Genomic DNA, 22,214 nt, shown 5'->3' on the forward strand with positions numbered 1-22,214 from the left:
CAATGAAAGAACTGCAGCAGGAACAAAAGAAATGGGAGATGGGGCAGGTACAAGAAGCATCTTCCCCTGCTCAAGTGACAGAAGTGAGCCCCACTGTGCCATTCCTTCTTCCAAGGAAAAAAACTCTACACTAGGACAGGCTGTAAACTGTGTTAGCAAGGACTGAGGGCAGGATAATGGTGGGACATGAAGTCATCCCTACCCAAACTCTGTTTGGAACATAAAAGAGCTGTCAGCACACAGATTTGGTGTATTTGTAGAGTATTTTTATTTTTTAGCTGAGAAACACAAAATAGGACAGAGCTTAAGGCATGCAATCAGGCACGAAACTTCTCTTGCTTGTTTTGTGTGCTCATACCTTCAGTGTAAGTTCTATGAAGAGGAGTAGATCCTATCTTTAATCTCTACATAAAGCAACTCTGAGCACCCACTTACAGCCTGAGGCTGGATGCAATGTTTACAGCTGTTCCTGGAATGAAGGATTTACTCCTAGGGAAACAGTTCTTTTTCTGTGTGATTTGCTCTGTGCCACGTGGAACAAGTGACACCTATTTTCAGAAGCAAGTTTGTAATAATACCAACTCTCCCCACATATACACAAATTGCAGTTATAGACATCTGCTTGCATGGTTTTAATTTGATTGCCCTTTTACTGAAAAATACAGATAATCCAATGAATAGGAAAAAACATCTTTGCTTTCTGCACATTGCAAGTCTACTTGTTGGTGTTGTAGAGAAATCAAACAAACCCAGGCACCACAAAGAGAATGGTGCAATCAACTTTTTGCCTCTGAGGTAAAAGAGCAACTCAAATATTAAGAATTTTGTGGGTTAAGGTACATTAGGTTAGAAACATAATAGGTATTGAAGTAAACATCATAGGATTAGAGATGCTGCTAAAACATACATTTTCATTTCAGTAACTTTTGTCTCGTGGTAGTGTAAGCACCTTTGTGTCTCCTCATGTGGGGCATTTGCTCTGAGCAAGCAAAGGCAGTACCTGATAGGGAACATATTGCCAAGGAAAGTGTTGTTCATAAGCAGCTACAAACTTATTTTCTCTCTTTAACAGCCGACCTTTGTTCATACGGCTCCTGGTTTTATTGTCTATTATTACCATTTTAAAACATGATAGACAAAGACTCTTCTCCTTTGCTCATGCATTTTTAAAATCAATATGATTAAAAATGAATCTACTGTGCATCCATGTGATGAATGTGGTAAGAGCTTGTTCTGCATTTTTCTCATTAATGTCCCCATGCTGAATTTTTCAATATCACTAAGACTGATGAAGCAAACACCGGGAAAATACAAATCCCAAGTCCTAAACTGGTTAAGCTGCCCACTCCCAAGGGCTTCAATGCTATCAGAAGTTCTGTCCTCTGCTGCGGCAGGCATTAAGAGTTTGTTATTACAGTGGATTTTCAAAAGAGGCAATCCTGAGATTACAAATAGTAAGCAAGTCCAGAACTGAATGGTCCCATTTCCTAGGCCCCATCAGAGGAAAGAAAAAAAAATAAGATTCATGCACATGTTTAGTTCATTCTTATTCAGTAAAACATTGAAATACAGCTTAAGCATGAGGTCAAATACCACTGAAAGTGCCTGAAGTAACATGACTTCACCATTAAATCTTTCGAGAGCATAAAAAGAACATTAACTCAGTGCATAAGAATTACACCTTACAACATGCATATGGAGGCACTGACCTCTCCTTTGATTTCCTAAAAATGAACAGGGCATGGAGCTCTAGGGGAACAATCAGAACTTCCATCCCCACTTTCAACTAGGGAAAAGCCCATGGAAACAATTTTCCTTTACACAACACCTGCAAGAGCAGCTCAGAGTTAAAAGAAATAATCAAGTCTACCAAGTGAGTTTGCATTCTAAAAATGACAAACTAGACTTAGATTTTAAACATTGATAGTGACAGCAATGTATGAAACATATCTGGCATTTCTGACAAAAAAAAAAAGTAAGTACAAAATGTTCAAAAGCTAACTGTGCATTTAGATTAGCCAGCACATAAACAAAAGTTCAAGACAAGCAGTGCAAAAAATGGAAGAGTAAATAATGAGTGGGAAACAGCCAGACTACAGCTGTGAAGCTTCTAAACAGAGCAAGTAGCTAATACACTTTCCCAGCTTAAAATGCAATTTAGTAACACTGCAGTGAATTAATCAAAAAATATATGAACACGTGAAAAACTCAATGCCAAAATGTGCTTTGCAGTGCTGACACATTCCCAGGACAACACGGAATGCTCATTGGGAATGCCTTTCTTTACCAACCTTTGGTTGCACAGGGCAGAAATAAATTCCCCTTGCTCTCAAGCTTGATGTGAGAGTGGCTGAACCCCAAAACCAACTCCATGTTCCACTGCAGCTCTCCAAAATCACAATTAGGAAACCCTGAAATATTTGAGTGGGGCAAACAAAACCCGGCAGGGCGATTTTAGCAGAAAAAAATTGAGTAAAACAAAACCAGATTTGGTTTGTTGGTCCTTTGCCAAAGCACTGTGGCTGCACAGAGCAGGATTGTTCAGGAGATCTGGGAGAGACCAGATGCTTCCTGATAGCAGCATCTGATGTCACACTGGCATGAGGGACAAAGCCAAGCTTTGCTGAGATCAGTGTGCCCTGAGAGGGATATTTACTTATTCACTGTCACATTTCCTAATGGCAGTTAGGAGTTCTTCAGAGATTGTCTCTTTTAGAGCCTCTGTTCCTAAGGGAATAGAGGTTATCCCAGCCTCTGAAGAAGGTGATTGTCTACTGCAAAAATATTAAAATAAAATAAAGGGGGAAATTCAGGAGATACAAAAATGAAAATCATGACTGGGGAAGTGTTTTGATTCAGCAATAAAGGCAAAGCAAAACAGACATCACCCTGAAAGAACAAAGTCACACAGGAAGGGATTGGATTCTGCTGAGCTTAACCCTGAAAGACGCTGTCCCTTTATGATTAAATTTGCTATGAATGACTCACCCACAAACTACTCTGAAATGTACTCTTCAACTGCTCCTCCCAGAAGTTCAGGATGTAAAAGCTAGTCCCAAATAAAAATTACAAGGCGATACTGAAAACCCAGCCACGCTATCTCCCATTTCTCATCACCAAAATGCTTCACAAAAGAAAACACAAGAATTAAAAGCATTTTAATCTGTGAAATATGAAAGGCAATTCATGCTATGGAGGAATACCTCAGCCTTTTAGCTGGGAAGCAGTCCTTCCATGGGTGCTTGGTTAATAGCTATCATGCAAAAACAATTAGTCATTCAAGCAATTAAGAAGGTAAGTATCTCCTAAAAAGGTTTTGAGCTTTCCAAGCCCTAAATGCAACTGCTATAAACCTGTATATATATAGACTGTTCCTGAGTGTAATTTCCTTATTGTATTGCCTCTCCTGAAGAGATCCATTGTGTCTCATGTGTTGTAAATTCTTGATGCTCTTTTGGCTGCAGTCTGAGCCTCTGCTGAGTTCTCCTCTTGCTCCTCGCTCTTCTTATGGTTTAGGAATATGTCTGACTTCAGGAAGCGGCTGTAGCTGTCATATTTCATGAGATTGAATATCTGGGAAGAGGGGGAAAAGAATACAAAGCAAATGACCTCAGTAAAATGAGATTTTAAATGGGAAGGATGCATTAATTCCAATGTACTTTCATTCTGTTTGTTCTAGAGCATTAGTACAGAGTGGGACATTTAAAAAAATACACTTCCAACTCTCCCAGGGGCAGCATGTTGTGGGCTCCAGGGTCACTGCTTGGCAATAATGTCCACATTAGTTTAAAAATCAAATGATAGCTTTCACAATAGCCAACTCTGCACATCTAATACTGAGGGTGAGAGGTGCTGTGCCTTGGTCAGTGAGGAGGATGATCAGATCCTCCTGGCAGGGCGTCTGGAAGACATTCAGAGGGACAAAGCAGAGTTTTGAAGAAAGAGAGGTACCTTTTGTGCACCTTTCTGCCTGCATTGACTCCTGAATGCTGCAGAGTAACTCCTGCAGAGCACTCGATAACTAAGGAAAACCTCTGAATAATTTACACAAATACTGAAACAACTGGTTTAGCCAATGTTCTTAAAGCTATGCCAACCTTCCCATCTCTTTTAGACCAAATGCCAAGACTGGTCTCAGGCCAGACAAGAAACGTTGCAGGAACCTGCCACAAAGAGTTGACCTGGTACAGATGTATTTTTCCAGTTAAAATGTGGGTTTAAATTGCTGGTGGATTAAATTTGTTTAATTACACTTTTCACTAGGCTAAGAGCTTCTCACAGCCACCATGGAAACATGAAGTCAACCCCAAGTACAGCTTTTTTCTCCCAGGGCTTGAGCTCAGGCTCATCTCTCAGCATAAATGCTGCTCTTCTATTTATACCCACTGCAGACAAAAAAAACAACAACAAAAAACCAAACAACAACAAAAAAAAACTACAACTCTTTTGGAGTTTTCTGAAAACAAAAGGGTTGGGAGAAGAGCCTGGAATCTGTTCAGGTGTCAAGGTCAGGACTATATTTTGCTTGGTCTTGAAACAGAGGGGAAGGGAAAAAAAGTAAACTTCTAAACTATAATTGAGGCAAAACCAAAGCCAGCCTCACCCCCAGTCTATTATTTCACTGGTGGAGCCTCTCTGAGTCATGTTTCAGGACTGATTCTTTATTATGATACTCAGAATAACAATTTCCAAGATAAATTTGTGGATTCTGACCTGCAGATGTGGCTAATCCATGTGTGGGTAACTCATCTTTACCTTTACAGGCCTCACTTCTAACCGATAGTACAATCAGGTAACACAACTCTTTGCTAGGAGGAAAAAAACAATCTCAGACTGCTTTTTCATTCCACATCCTCGAGGAACCTGGACAGATACAGGCAAACACCTAAAACTTGACTATTCTTGTCTGTGCATTTGCTGAAATAGCTCCCTTACAAGTAAATTACATGGTTGCTTTTACTAACCACTATTTGTTTACATATTTAAATATTTAAGTTCATGTCTAAAACCATGAAAATATCATTCTTTAAGATACATATTGGAATATGAAAAAAAATCTCAAAGCACCCACTCTATGTAGAGCCTGATCTTCAGGGTCTGAACTCCTCCTGAGTTAAGCAAAGTCAAATTTGCTTAACTCCTGGCACTGGCTAAATACCATACAATTAAGTTTATCCAACCAGATCAAGGGGAAAAAATTGTAAGGAAGACATTTCCTGTTAAAACATCATGCCTGTGTTAAGAACTTAGACCCTTCTTGTTCCTGGTATCACTTAAAGCATCTCCCAGAGAGAAAGAGCGTTGAAGATCAAGATCTCCTGCAGTCTGCTCAGCCACATACAGAGCAGAGCTCATAATCACGTGCCAAAGCAGAACCCTTTTTTTCCCCCTCTGCCTTTGTGGAGCAGCAATATTTACCCCACAGGTATTCTGAAGCACGTGGATTTCTATGATCCACACTTCATCCAGCACACACAGATGGCCTGGGGGCAGTTAAGGGCACCCATGGGCAGCAGCCCACACCGCCCAGCATCCCCAGTAACACCAGGAGCTCTCTGGACAGCTGAAGCTCTTGTTACAGCACTGCTCTACTCCAGACTGCGGCCTCCCAGCTCTGCCTTTGTCTGCTCCAGACCCACAGTGCCAGCAGTGGTTAACACTGCTCTTCAGAGAGCAAATTACACCACTCCTCATAACTTTATAAGGATTGAAAACTGGAGAAGACCATAACTCTTCTGAGCCATTATCTAACAGCAATAAACAGTAGCTTCAAGCACTGGAAACTTCCAGTGACCCATAAATGCTCTGCATTTGTTTTTAAAAGCTCACAGAATTTCTTCCCACACTAGGGGGATTCCTCTACCACTAGCCCAGTATGTTTCCAGTTCAGGTATTGCTAATCCTTGGCTCTCCACGTGCACGTCATTTATAAAATAGCAAATATTTTCATTCCAGTATTCTCTCCAGCTTCACTCTTATAGTCACTCAGCCTGAACTGCAGTGCTTAGACCTACCAGAACATTTCCTTCCCTTCCCTCAAGTCAGAACTTTTTCCATTAAAAACTCTGTTTCTTCACATGGAAATTAGGTTTCAGGTATTTCCACTGCTAATGTCTTGGAATCTGCCTGAAAGACAGCACAGCCTTTGCCCCTCAGACCCCTCCAAGTGACCCAGACAGTGTCCAGCCAATGCACTCAATACCTGATTGAAATGGGCTGAAAACACTGTTTAAATCACTGTGCTGTTTCTCCACAAAAGGAAACAGCCAAATGGAAAATACAGGTAGTCCTGAGGATGGTACAGGAATTAAAAATAGTACTGCAAGTGCTGGAAAGCTGCAGATAAGAATGACTCACTTCATAACTTATGCTTTGAAATCAGCTAAATAACAGGAAAATTTACCACCTAAAGACATGCCTGCAAAATTTCTAATTCCTACCAGACCTCCCAAGTTCTTTAGGGAAAGGCAAAGCAGAGACCAACTCCTCTAAGTCTCACACGTTGCAGAAGAGGAGGGTTTTCAGAAAATCGTGTTATATTCATATCAATATAAATACCAAAGTAAACTGAAGAAATTTGAGCTCTCAAGGAAACCAGTGGCAACTACAAAAACAAACATCAGCAATGACTCAGAACAAGTGAATACACAGGAAAACGAAGACACTGGGTTAGTCAGGGCCATTCTCAAGCTACCCACACAGGGAGCCAGGAGAAAACGCCATCCAGTTTTCCAGGAAAGTCCTGAGTTGGAATTAGAATGATTGTATTGAATCTCTTAATTAATTGGTTGTAGTGAGATGGGGCCAAGAACCTGGAATATCTCAGAGCAGCTGCATTAATATCCCCAACATGGAAGCAACCCAGCTCTGTGCTTACCTGTTCAATCCATGCCATGGCTGGAAAGCAGAGTTCACTAAAACCAGACAAAAATGAATGAAACTGTGTTATTGAAATAAATAATTTTACCTGGTCCTGGAGCTTCTGAAACATGAGAGGGTGAGGTGTCTCCAGGATGGTCTCACTCAAACGGGACTGCCCTTCAACATTAACTTGGGAGGAAGCTTTGCTGGACAGGAAAGTCATGTAAATCTCTTTAGCTTTTTCCTGCATCTGCAAAAGGACATTTATTTAGAGAATTATTTGCTGTGGGAATGTTTTCTCTGTCATGTTCCTTATGTATGTTCATTTTTACTGGAAGAGGAACACCCCTGCAGGCCAATAGCTACAGTAATATCAGTGAAAGCTGCCAGAATTCAGCTCTAGGTTACAGCAGGTTGGGATGGTTGAATCTCAGCAGCCAGGGTAAAACTGCTCAGCATCATCAACTACACCTTGTCTTGGCTTTTGAGACAAATGTTTTTCCTAACAGGTCATCAGTGTGGGCAAGAAACCCAGAGGAGGAAAAACTGGAAACTTGAAGTGAAAAAACTGGGAAAATTAAATTAAATTAATGTGTAACCCATGCTGCTGCCAGATTACATTGTCACATACTTTGTCTTAACCATTACCTCAAAGTAGATCACCTACAGCACCGACTCCACCATTAAAGAAAACACCAACAACTTGGCTAATTGGCAAAGATAAGACTCTCAATAGCCTGAGAGTTGGTAAAGAGGGGCGTGACCTGCAGAAAGCTATTAGCATTTGCCCTGATTTCAGAGCTCTTCCCTTGTCAAACCAGTAACAGCAATAACATCTTGACCCCACCAGCATCTTTAAGCTTCAAAGCAGTGAGTGGCCACAATCCCCTACAGTTCAATGAAAGGCCCCTTATCCAGATGGTTGGAGAAGAGAACTAAGCCAGGCAAGAGCCAAGCCCCCTGCTGCAATCTGAATTTTGCATGCAGGAGCAGCTGCTCTGGGCTATCTCGAGTCCTGGGCACTCACCAGTGTCCCCAGGGTACCTCTAATGAGCAACCACAGCTCCAGACCAGCACCAGCTGAAGGGCTGTGCCTTTGGTGGGAATAGGGCCTGAAGAAGGAAACATTTAAACCGTGTCCATGAAGGAGTCTCAGAATTACTTCCATGTTTTACAGCTGAGGTACATTTACACTTGGGGGTAATTAGAAGAAAAGCTGCATGTGTTTGAACATTCGAGAGGCCTAAAGAGTTGGGGCTCTCTCACTGCTGAAGGGGACACCCATTCTCTAGTATTCCTTTCTAAAACTCATTATTCATCTGGTGGGTAGAACATTACGTGTCAAGTGCATTAGGTCACAATGAACTCTTTTTAACAATTTCCAACTTGTTTCACAGTTCAGGGAGGACTGGGTCAGCCACTTCGGTTCTAAATGAGCAATTAATCCAAGGGATCAAAGGTGTGACTGCTATAAGTGGCAAAGTTAATGTCCTAATGCAGGTACAGTAAAGGGGCCTTCAGCTATTATTGCATGAACCATTGTACTGCCAGTCCCACCTAAATGACTTTTGAACCTGCTGTCCAATTTCAACCACATTTGAGAGAGGGGCAAAAGATTGAAAAAAAAAAAAAAATTACTCTCCTGCTGAGTCAAAGGAAAATCAGGAGAAAAGAAAGGGAGAGGAAAAGCAGCGCATGCACCAAGGGAAAAACTACAGTACGTGCTCAGAAGTTATCTGCTCTACTTGAACTGCAGGGTGTTGCTTGCTGCTGGCTAACCAAGGCAGATGTAGCTCCTCACCAGCCCCAGCACAAGGTGCTGCTTGCCCAAGGACACAGGAGCAAGCTGGGCACTACAGAGAAAGGGCAGAGGGAGGCTGGAGAGGAAACACCAAACTAGAAGCAAGTGTGAGGAAGTTTAAAGAGCATGGAGAGGAACAACAGGACTGTGTGGGAGGCTGGTGAAACAGGGAGGCTCTTTGGATTTTGTGAGGAAGAATAACAAAGAAAGGAAGTGAAAGAGCTGTGGCAGGGAGAGGAGGCCATTGCAGAGACACAGAGGACCTGGCTTTATAGCAGTGGGGAGATATGAAAATGCACAGCTACACGTTACAGGTTCTGCTGCAAATAGAACTGTTCTGCTACATCTATGCTTCAGTGGTACAGCAGCTGATTAACTACAGCCTATAATTTGCTTTAAAAAGAAAGAACAATTAAAGCTGCCAGTGTGTTCATACACCCCCCAAATGTCACTCAGGCAGAGCCAGGTTCAGGTGGAGGAGGCAGAGATCATCCCTGTTCACTCGGTGGCATTCTCTGCTCTGCATCAGCCTGAAACTAAAGCCTCAGCCCAGGGGCCTCTGGAACTGAAACAGCTCTTAAACTGGGATCTTGTTCACAGGTGGTTATTAAAGGATTCCTGGCAGTCCTCAGTTCCATCTGTGTGCTCTCCCCAGTGTCTATGCCAGATTCCCACTTGGAGTACAAAGTTCTGTCTACAGCACCCCCCTCTCTATTTCAAGTGGATACAATATTCTTTCCCACTTCCTCTCCTAAGGTCAAGCTCAGCTCCCAAGCATGTGTGGCTCCCAAATGAGGTGGATGGGAGCCCCAGATGCTCATCAGAGCAGGCTCCCAGCACTCAGCAGCTGTGCAGCATTACCCAGCCCTGCTAAACCCCTGCTACATTCCACTTGGGAAGCAACAGAAGAAACTCCTGAATGTGCAGGACTTTGTTCTGGAATCATTCATTACAAAACTTCAACATGGATATTTTGGTGGGTTTTAGCAATAGCTGAAAATACTCCCTGATGTTGGAAGCATTTATTACAATCTGTAAGTTATTTCTGAAGCTCAGCTACAAGAGGAGAAGAAACATTTAAACCCTGGGAAGCAGCACGACTGACATGTTGTTTATTTCATTAACAGTCACAAATGGAACAATGTATGACTAACTCCAACAAAATATTTACAGTTAAATTTTATTCCTTATCCCCACCACTTCCATTTCAGAAATTAAATGTGTGCCCTAACACGAGGGCCACATGGGTGGCAGCAGAGCTCGCTGCTATGAGTGGACTTGACCCAATTGATTTCTCCATCTTCACTAAACATTAAATTTGTATTTTAACTTCAGTTTTAAAGGAATATCCTTTTTCTTTTGTTGTTGTTTTTCTTTTTTTTGAGCTACAGAGATGTGTCTTGAGCTGAGGGGGAAGTTTGTACCTTCCTGCTAGAAGATGGGCTGAACCCAGTCCATCTAAAAGCTGCCTAGACCAGCAATGCAGTGTGCCTGCTGCCTCACTCTGCCAAAAATCTCCCCTGCTCCCTGAATCATCAGGCTGGCAGAGAAAGGATAACAATAAATATCTCTGGCACAACGGATGCTTAGTCCACTGCTCATGTGGGGACCTTTGGGCAAGTTTAAACTGACCAAGTAGAACCCCATGTCAGTACTCTCACGTCAAGTAATGAAAAGTTTGTCTCATCCTTTAAAAATAGGGGGGAAAATCCCATTCATAGAATCATGGAAATTTGAAATTACTTTAAAGGTCAGCTACTTCAAACCCCCTGCAGGGACAGGGGACATCTTCAGCTAGATCAGGTTGCTCACAGCCCCATCTGGCCTAGCACTGAAGATTTCAAAGGATGGGGCATTGATCACCTCTCTGGGAAACTGGTTCCAGTGTGTCACCATCCTCACAAAAAAAATAAAGAATTTCTTCCTTATACTTAATCTAAACCTGCCCTATGACAGTTTGAAGCCATTTTCCTTGTCCTGTCACTCCATTCCCTTCTCCAAAGTCCCTCTCCAGCTCTCTTTGAGCCCCTTTAGGCACTGGAAAGTCTCCCTGGAGCCTTCTTTTCCCCAGGCTGAACACCCCCAGCTCTCCCAGCCTGGCTGCAGAGCAGAGCTACTTCAGCCCTTGGAGCATCTCTGTGGCCTCCTCTGGACTCACTCCAATCTGGGTTAAATTGATATCAGCTTCATCTGACCAAGAGTCTCAGTGTCTATGAGCTAATCTGTGTGGGAAACTAGTTTTAAGGAGAAGCAAATTACAAAACAAGTAAAAAACTGTTTTTAGAATACTGTGCACACAATAGAGAGATGCAAAGGGATTTCTGCAAGAGTCACTTTCAGAAGAAAAACCCACACTTCATGATACCATAAACACTGGAAAGATTTCTATTTTTAGTGCTTTTCCTAGCTTTGTAAATTATCTAAACAAAGCCACCCATAAGCAGTAGCTACAAAAATTTACTGTAAGTCTGTGTCATTCTAAAGCACATTTATTCAGCCAGCTATAATAATTTGGGCAACTCCAGGCTGACCATACTGTGGGATGACTGGTTCTGAATAATTAACCTAAATAGAACTTAGTTAAATCTCTGTCCATTCATCTGGCAATTCATTGAAGGATTCACCAAGCTCCTATCCCTGTACATCACTTTAACATTTTCTGTACTGGCATCCTAAGTTAACAATCCTAAAACAGCTAAATATATGGAAATTATTTAGCAAGGGAAAAAATGATTATTATCCCACTGAAAGCGTGGGACTTTACAGAAAAGTCGACTGACTGGTTGTTCTTTCCTCAAGACTTTTTTGTATTCATGGACCTTGATGAGGGAGGGAAGCAGCTGAATACACAAAACTGGAATTACTAAATGTTACAAAGTTCACAGTCAAATCGAACATTTCCCTCTTCCTGCAAAAAAATAGTATTGTTGTATTTTTATGGATTTATCAATACCCAAAAAATACTCTCAGCAAATTGTTTTGAGGGGAATTTTTTTTTCAGTGCAAGACACGAGATATTTACAGAAAGGAGACTCTCCTACTCAAAATACATTGCTTGGAAAGACAGGGAAGTTTTTGTTGTTGTTGTTGTTGTTGAAAATCTACTGGGAAATGGTTTTAGCTGACAATATTTGACTGACCTTAAGAAAGGAATCCTGGACACAGCCCTCTTACACCTGTGCTTCATAGCACCACTCCTAGCCCAGCTCTCCCATCTGATTCCTATTCCTTGGCATATTCTGATGTTCCTCCAAGCACGTATAATCCCACAGCCCACTCCTGGAAAAGCTGCAGCCCAGGCTTGGACAGGAGCACTCTGTGCTGGGTTAGGAACTGGCTGGATGGCCGGGCCCAGAGAGTGGTGGCATCCAGCTGGTGGCCAGTGACAAGTGGTGTCCCCTCAGGGGTCTGTGCTGGGGCCTGTCCTGTTCAATAGTTTTACTGATGACATGGATGAGGGAATTGACTCTTTCATTAGTAAATATGCAGATGACACTAAGCTGGGAGCGTGTGTTGATCTGTTGGAAGGGAGGAGGGCTCTGCAGAGAGACCTGGAATGGTTGGATGGATGGGCAGAATCCAATGGGATGAAGTTTAATAAATTCAAGTGCCAAGTTCTGCATTTTGGCCACAATAACCCCCTGCAGCACCACAGGCTGGGGATGGTGTGGCTGGACAGTGCCCAGGCAGAAAGGGACCTGGGGGTGCTGGTGACAGCAGCTGAACACGAGCCAGCAGAGTGCCCTGGGGGTCAAGAAGGCAAATGGCCCCTGGCCTGGATCAGGAATAGTGTGGCCAGCAGGAGCAGGGAGGTCATTCTCCCCCTGTACTCAGTGCTGCTGAGGCCACACCTCGAGTGCTGTGTCCAGTCCTGGCCCCTCAGTTTGGGAAGGACGTTGAGACACTTGAGCACATCCAGAGGAGGCAACGAGGCTGGTGAGGGGCTGGGAACACAAACCCTGTGAGGAATGGCTGAGGGAGCTGGGGTTGTTTAGCCTGGAGAAAAGGAGACACAGAGGTGACCTCATCACTCTCCACAGCTCCCTGAAAGGTGGCTGTGGGCAGGTGGGGTTGGTCTCTTTCTCCAGGCAGCAGCTGACAGAATGAGAGGACACAGCCTCAAGCTGCACCATGGGAAATATAGGTTGGATATTAGGAGAAAGTTTTTTACAGAAAGGGATAAAGTACTGGAATGGTCTGCCCAGGGAGGTGGTGGAGCCACCATCCCTGGATGTGTTTAAAAAAAGACTGGATGTGGCACTCAGTGCCATGGTCTGGTTGAGGTGTTAGGGCTGGGTTGGACTCGATGATCTTGAAGGTCTCTTCCAACCCAGTGACTCTGTAATTCTGTGATGCACTCAGAAGGGGCTGAAGGGACATTTTCCCACTCTCACCTCTTTGTGGTGCCCTTTGGCAACAAGGGCTGCACTCAGGTAAAAAGCATAAAAGTGGGATTTCAGAAAGAAAGAGCTTTAGGAGTCTGACTCTCAAAGACAGGGATACTCATTTGGAGTTTTGAAACCCTACTCACAGCTCTTAAAGATGAGCTCTTAAAAAGCAGATAAATTTGAAATTTCTCAAGAAAACAACAACAAAAAAAACAAAAAAAAACCACCAAAAAACCCATTCAAAATCTTCTTGAGAAACAAGCAAACAAAACATGGTATATATTTTAGGCCTGACTCTATGGGCTTCAAAGTCTAAATGTGAAAATGGATCCAGTGTTCCTGGTGGATCTAAATGTAAGCCAAGATCCAAGTAGTGGGAAAAAAATTCATATTGGAGGTGCCTGGTTGAGAAATTTTCCAACAGAATATCCCTACTAGAAGGATAGAGCTGTCATCAAAAAGAAAAGGCTCTGCAGGTATACATCAATTTGGATAAATATTTAAGTAAGAAGTTTAAACAGACCCCTTTTGTTTTCCAACTTGTAATTTGATAAGGCAAAATGTTTCATTTTGGTCCTGTAAAATATTTTTGTTTGGGCCATTTGTGATTTTTATGTTCCACATATAATCATATATATATCAGAGTGGTGTAAATTTCCATGTAATAGCTGCTATGCTCTAAAAAAGTTCTGAATGAAACATCTTTATATTTGCAAACAATATGATGCAACATCACTGAATTAATAAAACTTTTGCTACTCCCTAGAAACTACAAAAATTCAGTTCTCAAAACATGGGAAACCTGACAATTTCAGCACTTTGTTTTGATTTGAAATAGAACCAGCTTTGTTTCCAAACAATTCCACCAGGATGATTTTAGTGCAATTTTTTCAAATGTATTTATTTGCATTCACGCAAAGCACATTATGCAACAGAGATGTTTTAGCTCCAGCTCTACTAAGTAAACTTTGTTGACAGAATTTATTTAGGAAACATACCTGCTTTTTTCCCTGTGTTTTCTTAAATTCTTCACATGCTAACCAGAACAAAACGTTTTCTTCACTAAATTCTTTCTTTAAGAATTCCTAGGAAAGAGAAAAACAAATACACAAAGGTTAGGATACAATTTCTCAATTGTTTTTCCCTCTTCCTACTACAACTGTTAGAACTAGAAGCCACTTACAATTAATTTTACAATGAATTTACCCAAGCCAGTGTCACAGAACCACTGCATTTGTGCATCTGCAGAACTGCTACAGAACACTCTGATGTTCTGCACTTTGAAAGCACATTCCAGGAGGAGGATGGGCTACGTCTAATCTCAGACCATAGCAGTAACTAACAGGAATGGTTTCTTCAGTCTCCCTTAAATAACTTGAGCACTTTTACAGCCACTGCTCAAAGGGAAATCCAAAAATATATGAATTCATTACCAGGTGACTAGAATGAATAATTTTAATGAGAGTCACAAAGCACTTGGGATTCTCATGTAGTGTCCTTCTGCCTTTTGTAATGAGTAAAATCTCTACAAATAAATGTGTTGTTAATGTGATCATCTGTGGCAATAAATTCACTTAAACAAACAGAAGCAGAAGATGTAGCTGTGTTCTCTATGCCGTTTAAACACAGCACATTCAAAGCCAAAAGTGAGGCTTTAAAAGGGGAAAAATGCACATTAAATGTATTTATGAAATATTATGCCTGAAACTTTTGTAGCTATGAGATCATCAGTTTTTCTCTTTCAAGTGTTAGAAAATAGAGACTAAGTAATGCCAGGAATTAAACAACACCAAGATTTACTTTTTTTCTTTTTTTTTTTTTTTCCTTTTTTTTAAAGAATTTAAAATCAGCATTTTGTAATTCTTGTTTGCCTCACTTTTCAAAGCAGTCTGGCAGGAAACCATTTTATCCCAGTGCATTTTATGGTATGGCAAAAGCACTTTCAAGTAGGCAGTTCCTATTCTTACATCTAATGTGGCAAGAAGGCCTTGAAACACCAACTCACCACCCTCACCTAATTAAACTTCAAGCCATTTTGAGCTGCACCAGCCCACACTTTGTAGTAAACTGAAAGGGAATATTTTCAGTAGAGCTGCTAAACACAGAGCAAGAGCCACAGAGTCATCAGATTGCTCCTGGTAACTCATTGCTTAAGGACAACGTGTGAGAACTGAGAGCCCAGGGTCTCAGTGGTAAGTAACACCTGGCAGGAGGGATCAGTGGCTCAGGGACTGCAGTTTATCCAACAGGAACTTGTTAATCCTTGCAAGGAAGGACAGATCCCACTAGGAAGGTGCAGCTAAAAGTCTTGCCTGAGCCTTTCAGGCGCAGGATGCAGTGGCAGGGGGCAAAAGGTGCCACCTCAGAAGCTCTGCCAGTGGCACAGCTCCAGCTCTGCTCAGGGCACCTGTCTAGAGGGATGTGTGCCTCTGGTCACAGTGTTCACAGCTGCACCCTGAGGCTCATTCTGCTTTAAAACCTGAATTTTGCTTTATGTAAATATCCATATTTCATATATCGACCCTAAACCGTTTCACTCCTTCCGGGTCTTCGAGGAGGTTCTCCAGGGATGTGGCCCATTTCGAGGTTCCTTTCAAGGTTTGGTGGCTGCTGCTTGGGTGGCCCTCACCGTCATTTATCTCTGGGGGAAAAAAGAAAAGTAAAAAAAAAAAGAAAGAAAAGAAAGAAAAAACCAGCATCTTCTTTAGAAAAGACAAGTATCAGTCACATGGATGTCTCCCCAGTTCCCCCTGCACTCTTGATTTCAGCTGATCTCTTTAAAGGAAACACCATAAAACTGAAAATAACACACACACATACAGACACTTTAATTCTGCTTTGCCTGTAAGGAGGCAAAAATTCCTTACAGCCACATAATTCACATGCATGTAAGGAGGCACTGTCACTTTTATGCACCTTCTGCCTGGGGAACACAATGACCACAGTCCATATTTTGCTCTGGCACTGGCAACAATGTTGGCTGCTCAAAAGGAACTTCTGGCCAGTCACACACGTAAAATTTATTTTTAAGAAGAGAATCGTCACTGAAAGCTGGTTGCTCGGTAAAAGCAGAGAGAGAAAGAAAAATAATAGCTTGTTTAGCAGGAGAACCAGTACAAGACATTAACCCAGTCCAATGGGAGGAAAGACACCCAGCAGAAGAGCCTCACTCCAGCTGATTTTGGGCAAGAAGGTGATTTTACTGTTTGTTTCCAAGTGCTGAAATTCTCCTTTTATAAGATGTTCTGGACTTTGCCCATATCTGATCTGCCAGCCAGCCTTCTCACAGACAGGGAAGATGGAATACAATTTCTATTTTCTAAATCCCAGGAACAAGTACATTTCATTTGAGGCTGGTGATGGCAAAAAAACCCCGTTTGCTGGCTACCCTTCAGAAAACCTATTACTTGGAAAAACTCCAGGAATGCTATTGCTCATCTGAGAAATTCCAACACAGACATAAAGTGCTCAGCCTCCTCTCCTCTAACACACAATGCCCTGGGAACACAGGAGGATAAGAGCTGCACTTCAGGTCACTACGCACTGGAGAGATGCACAAAAACCTTACTGTAACCAGTCGAGCTTCTATTTATAAATCCTTCATTTCTCTTCTTCTCATTTAACTTCTGCTTAAGCTCTGCTTTTAAAAACTCTTCTTTCACCATGAAACATGAGATACTGATACTCACTGAGTATCTCAAAAAAGTCTCTATGCAGAAATACGTACATACACACATACATATACATACATACATATATATATATAAAAAGTAAATACACAGTAGCAGATGCCCTTTACAGTTGGTGACTGGAAATAATGCTGAGGTTAAAGCCCTACAGAATATTGGCATGACAGCAGAGGCTCCTGAGCTTCGGTTGGTAGGGACCTGTGGAGTCTGTTTGTTTTACCAGCTGTTCTAAATGAATGAACATCTCTTTTGCCTTGATAGGAGAGGGGATTTTGTTTTAGAAACTCTGCTAGTTTAAAGGTCAGGAGCCAGAACCTGAGGATTGTGTCCAAACCACAGCTGCAGCCCGTGCATGTGACAAGAGCACAGCGAGTTAACACAGCTGCAGCTTGCCCCCCTTCGTGCAAAAGGATGTTCTTCTTGATTAGCACTTGAAGAATTTATTTTAGAAACCTGACTAAAAGTATTTGGGTATCTAATCTCAGTAAAATCTGTGAGATTTGAGTGGGAATGGCCAAGTGTATTGCAGCAGAACACAAGACCCTCTGAGGAGCTGGGATGTGCTGTTACATTCACGCTCACCTTGGAGCGGGATGGCAGCTCTGTGTGTGCAGCTGCTCCTGCAGAACCAGGCCATTCCCTCACTGAGCATGTGATTTAGCACACAACAGAAGGGGGGAACATCTGATTTCCAGTGTTTCTTTTCCAGTCAAATCTGAAGTGGACACTAATGATTACTTTGAAAAGCATGTGTTTCAATGAGCCAGTGCAGACCCAGGCCCTTGTAAACCTAAAAAAAAAAAAATTCTGGTAAGGAAATGCCAGAATAAGTCCTTCCACAAACCCAGAATACATAAATCTGCTTCTCTTCTGCTGCTTTGACTGATCTCCCATTTTACTGCTGGCCATTCTCTATCCTCCCTGGTCATCATTTTCCCCATCTTCCTCTCACTTCCAGCCTACCCAGCACAACCCAATTCTACCCCTCCATTTATGTTCTGCCCCCTCTCCTCCCTGTCAGCCTCCAAACCCTGCTCCCTCTACTCCTCCTTTCCCTGCATTCTCCTCCTACAACCTTAATAAAACAAAATTTGGTTTTGAAGGGAGGTTCTACATGACATCTTCCTAGTGTCCATCCTGCTGAGCCATGTGCAGGACATTGTCACTCGGTTTATTTCCTCACTTACACAGCTCCCCACAACCCAAAAAATACTGTGGTGCAGAGACAAGGGTTGTCTGCCCATTGCAGCCCATTTACTCCTTTCCTCATTTATTCAATTGATTCCATGTATCCCTTGCCCCAGTTATGTCCCCAGAGGAGAGGCTCTGGGATGTCTCAGGTGCTGGGCAGCTTTGGGTGCCTCCAGAAGTGCAATCCCAGCCCAAGCTACAGCTCCCAAGGCTGGGAACACCAGGCTGAGCTCCACTGATCCCCATGTCCAGTGCTCCTCTGTAACCACCATAAAACATCAACATTCACCTTCAGCTCATATGCAAATAGGCTGCACATGACAGTAGGAAACACCCTGAAATTTTATGAGGCTATTAAAACTTCTAGGTGTTTTTATTATATCCCATTAAATATGCCATCACCAACACTTACTCTAATACAAAAGTGACTCAACATCCCTCAAGTCAGGTTCATAACTTCTGGTTCATAACTTCTGTTTCCATGTGCTGGTTCCATGGAGCAGATTTAATATACAATTTTCAGAATTTTTTTTGAGAGTTCAAAATATAGGAAAGAGGTTTTCCCCACAAATGACTCCAAAAGCTGATCCTCAAATCTATCTATATTACTAAATTAACTTAAAAAAGAAACTTTCACTGAAGTGCAAATTAATGAGTCTGAAACAATTCATTTGAGAAGGCAATACAGCAGTGTAGTTACATGAATGATCCTCCTGACACCTATTTGCCTCTGATATTTATAAAAAGATTACTTTCTCCTGTTCAAATCATCTCCTGACAAAGTTAAGCAATATAGAAACAACAAGCTTGATACCACTGTTTAACAACTACCACAATGTGCATACATTTGTGTGATCATTAAATGAGGAAGGCAGACATTTGCTGTTACTAAAAACTGGGAGATAATTTTGTGCATCACAAAGGGCATTACAAAATGGCAGTTCTCCCACCAATATTTCTGTAAAAGTAACACCCAGAATATGCATCAGATGATAAATAGGTTAACTACCTTTCTTACATTACAGTACATTTATTCCATTATAACATGCTAATTAAATTTCAGCTCAGAGCTCACTGTCTTGGACATGGGTTAGAAAGCAAGAGGCAGAGAAAAGGCAGCAAGGCACGCACGGCAGAGCACAGTTGTAAGAGTTTCTGCTGAAGCAAACTTTCCACTGAGTTGGAAATCTGCTTCAGAGACACAACCGCTCTCACGATGTGCAGGGAGCAGCCAGCTGCTCCTACCAACGCAGCAGATGATTAAGTGCTTCTTTTAACAGCACCATTCTTCAGAGCACTCCATGCTAAGCCAGCAAAGTGGCAGTTGCATTATCTGGAGCATTATTTTAGAGGGAAACGTCGCAGAAGCTGCCTTCCCATCACACAATGGCACTGCAGCAGCAGGCTGTGGATAAAGGCTCTTTGTGCGCGGCAGAACGGTAAGCGCAGCACTAATAACGCCGTAATTATCAGCTGGAGAGTGCTATCAAAAATGCCAAATATTTGCATCCTCCAAACAGGAACTTGGACTGAAATCCCAGGCAGTATCAATACCATTAACACATAGAGCTTTGCAGGTCAGAAATCACAATCCTGGCCCTTGTTTTTGACATGCACTTAGAGAAAAATCCTGTGGGAACCCATCAAACTGAGTGATTCAGACACAGCTAATTGAGTTAGACATGCTGCTCATTCTGCCTTCCAGAAGCACTGCACAATGCAGCGCTTCCCAAGCTGCTGCCACACTCCAGCTGTTGAAACCGTGGCTTTTGTGGCACTATATCAAGCAGCACAGACTCACACCCTTCACAGAATCCTGCTGAACACATCCCTTCCCCGTGGCCTGCTCTGCCCATCTCATTCCCACACACATCTTCTGCACACTCCCCAACAAACAACTGCCACACAAGCACAATGGCAAAAGCACCGTGCAAACAGCACATTCCTTACTCTGTGGTTAAGCACCGATGTACAACAAGAAAAGCTGCTTCCATTCCTTTTTGAAGAACTTCTGACCACTCCTCCCCTCATCCACCTGGATCATAAATCTGCAAGCCATGAGCCTTTTTTATTACTTTAAAAGCACTCTGAATACACTGTCTTGTCCCACAGTCACAAGAATGCCTACCCAGCAACAATCACAAGTCTGGAATTAATAAATCCAAGGTATGAAGCAGTGGGAAATTCCATAAGCTGAAAAGGGAAAATTCCCTTACTTTCCATGTATCCAAGCATCAGCTGATGAATCCTCGCACAACAATTCTTTCCTAGTAGCAGCTGAATTTTGGACCTTTTTGCTACAGCAGAGCTGTCCTTCTCACCCGTGGGGTGCTCAGAGCATGAGCCTCAACATCCTCTTTTGACTGTCTCTAGCAACAGATGGCTACTGGATTCCACTTTTAACTATAAGGAAGGAAACTAAAGGGACGTTCCTCTTTTGTAGCATCTCTGGAAGTATTCACCAGACATCGCCTTTAAAACACCCTCTTACCCGCCTCCTCCACCCCCCCTGAAAAAAACCCAGCCCAAAAAAAAACCCCAGAAAACCCAAACAGCTCTAGACAAAGATCTCATTTGGCTTTTCTTAGAAAGATTGCAACTTCTTCCTGCACATCATAAAACAGTGTTATTCTCTAGGATTTGGAGATTGCAATTGTTGCCCCAAATGTCTCAGCAGTGACAGATATCAGACATCAGCCCTTGGAACCGACAGACTCGAAGCATCGGGAGTGTAAAACACACAGCCGCGTTACAGCGCCTGTCTCCAGAGGGGTCCGCGATGTCCTACATTATTATTCCTCGGAAATCTCCATTCCAGCTTTAAACGCTCCCTCCAAAGGCGAACTCCTCAAAGTCAGTTTGGAGTTCGAACAACCACGCTCTGATGTCCTGGGCTACCTCCTCGCCCCCGGGAACAGCAGCAGTTCCGACCGAAACTTGGCTGCCGAGGCACAAGCCCGAGCAGAACCCAGTTCCCCGTTCCGCGCCCGGCGGGAAGCGCCGCGCTGCTCCCGGAGCGCGCATCGCTGAGGGCTCGCTGAGGGCGGAGGGGCCGCCGAGAGCCCCGGGCCCGGCCCCGAGCGCCGCCGGGGCCCAGAGAGCTCCGTGAGCCCCGCGCTTCCCCCGGCGGGGCCGCGGGCAGCGCAGCCCGGCCCGGAGAAGAGCACAGCCCGGCCCGGAGCAGAGCACAGCCCGGCCCGGAGCAGAGCACAGCGCGGCCCGCGGGCGAGCACAGACCGGCCCGGAGCAGAGCACAGCCCGGCCCGGAGCAGAGCACAGCCCGGCCCGGAGCAGAGCACAGCCCGGCCCGGAGCAGAGCACAGCCCGGCCCGGAGCAGAGCACAGCCCGGCCCGGAGCAGAGCACAGCCCGGCCCGGAGCAGAGCACAGCCCGGCCCGGAGCAGAGCACAGCCCGGCCTGGCGCTTCCTCGGCGGGGGCGGCCGCGGGCTCGCCCGTGGTTCCCCGGCCCCGTCCCCGTTACCTGAGGGCGGCCGCTTCCTGCTGAGCCGGCTCACGGCCCGGTTGAACATCCCGGGCGCCGCTCGGCCCCGCTGCCGAGCCCGAGGGCGGCCGCGCTGCCCCGCCCCGCCCCGCCCCGGGGAGCAGCGCCGGCCCCGCACCTGCCCGGAGCGGAGATGCCACGGGCCCCGCGGCACAGGGACCTCCCGTGCGACGTGGCACTGCCGGGGCTTCACCCCCTCGCAGCCTCCCCCTCCCCAGCCTGAGCCATGGCGCCCCTCTCTCACAGCCCTGCTATCTCCGTGCGCCTCCCTGCTCGTCCATTCCTCCTCTAACTCTTCCCGGCTCAAGCCCCTGCTCCTCGTCTGCTGCTGACATCGTGCTCGTGGACACGGGATAGATAGCAGTGTCCCCTATCCCCCCCCGGCATTAGCCACCAGCCACCCTCCTGTCTTTGCTCTAGCCACCTTGGAGCAGGTGCAAGAAGCAAAAACACTTTCCCAAAACGGGCACCTCCATGAAATTGTCCCGTCTTACCAAAACAGACACGCCGAGCTGCTCGTGTTGGAGTGACTCCTTTGCTCTTCCAACATTTGGAACGACAATTATTTCTGAACAGAAAAGCGTAATTACAATTTTAACAAAGGTACTTTCACTTTCAGAAATAACGTTTTTACCAATATATTTGTTCAAAAATCCAGCATGTGAGAAGTTTGTGTAATTCTGACAAAGCTGCAAGCCATCAAACAGACAATTACCTCAGCAAAACAGTAGTGGGAGGCAATGGGAGCACTTAAATCCCACTGGAAATATCACCAATACAC

General features: G+C 43.9%; 1 protein-coding gene across 2 annotated transcripts; it reads right to left on the reverse strand.

The window, feature by feature from the left end:
- Positions 1–244: 244 nt before the first annotated feature.
- RGS10 (regulator of G protein signaling 10) lies at positions 245–21,509 on the reverse strand. 2 transcript variants are annotated; one of them, XM_088059798.1, is made up of 6 exons: positions 21,413–21,472; positions 17,322–17,529; positions 15,573–15,691; positions 14,049–14,135; positions 6,968–7,111; positions 245–3,573 (listed from the first exon to the last, which is right to left on the reverse strand). In XM_088059798.1, exons 2-6 carry the CDS (start codon positions 17,389–17,391, stop codon positions 3,427–3,429), a joined length of 567 nt encoding a protein of 188 aa, XP_087915924.1. In that variant the 5' UTR covers positions 17,392–17,529; positions 21,413–21,472; the 3' UTR covers positions 245–3,426. The 2 variants fall into 2 exon arrangements, with proteins under 2 accessions (XP_087915924.1, XP_087915925.1); XM_088059799.1 differs by lacking the exon at positions 17,322–17,529 and having other exon boundaries at positions 21,413–21,509.
- Between the last annotated feature and the right edge of the window lie 705 nt (positions 21,510–22,214).

The sequence above is a fragment of the Pseudopodoces humilis genome, chromosome 9, assembly GCF_049639895.1.
Source record: "Pseudopodoces humilis isolate 2021_Gansu_Grassland_sample_001 chromosome 9, ASM4963989v1, whole genome shotgun sequence".
Lineage (NCBI taxonomy): Eukaryota > Metazoa > Chordata > Aves > Passeriformes > Paridae > Pseudopodoces > Pseudopodoces humilis.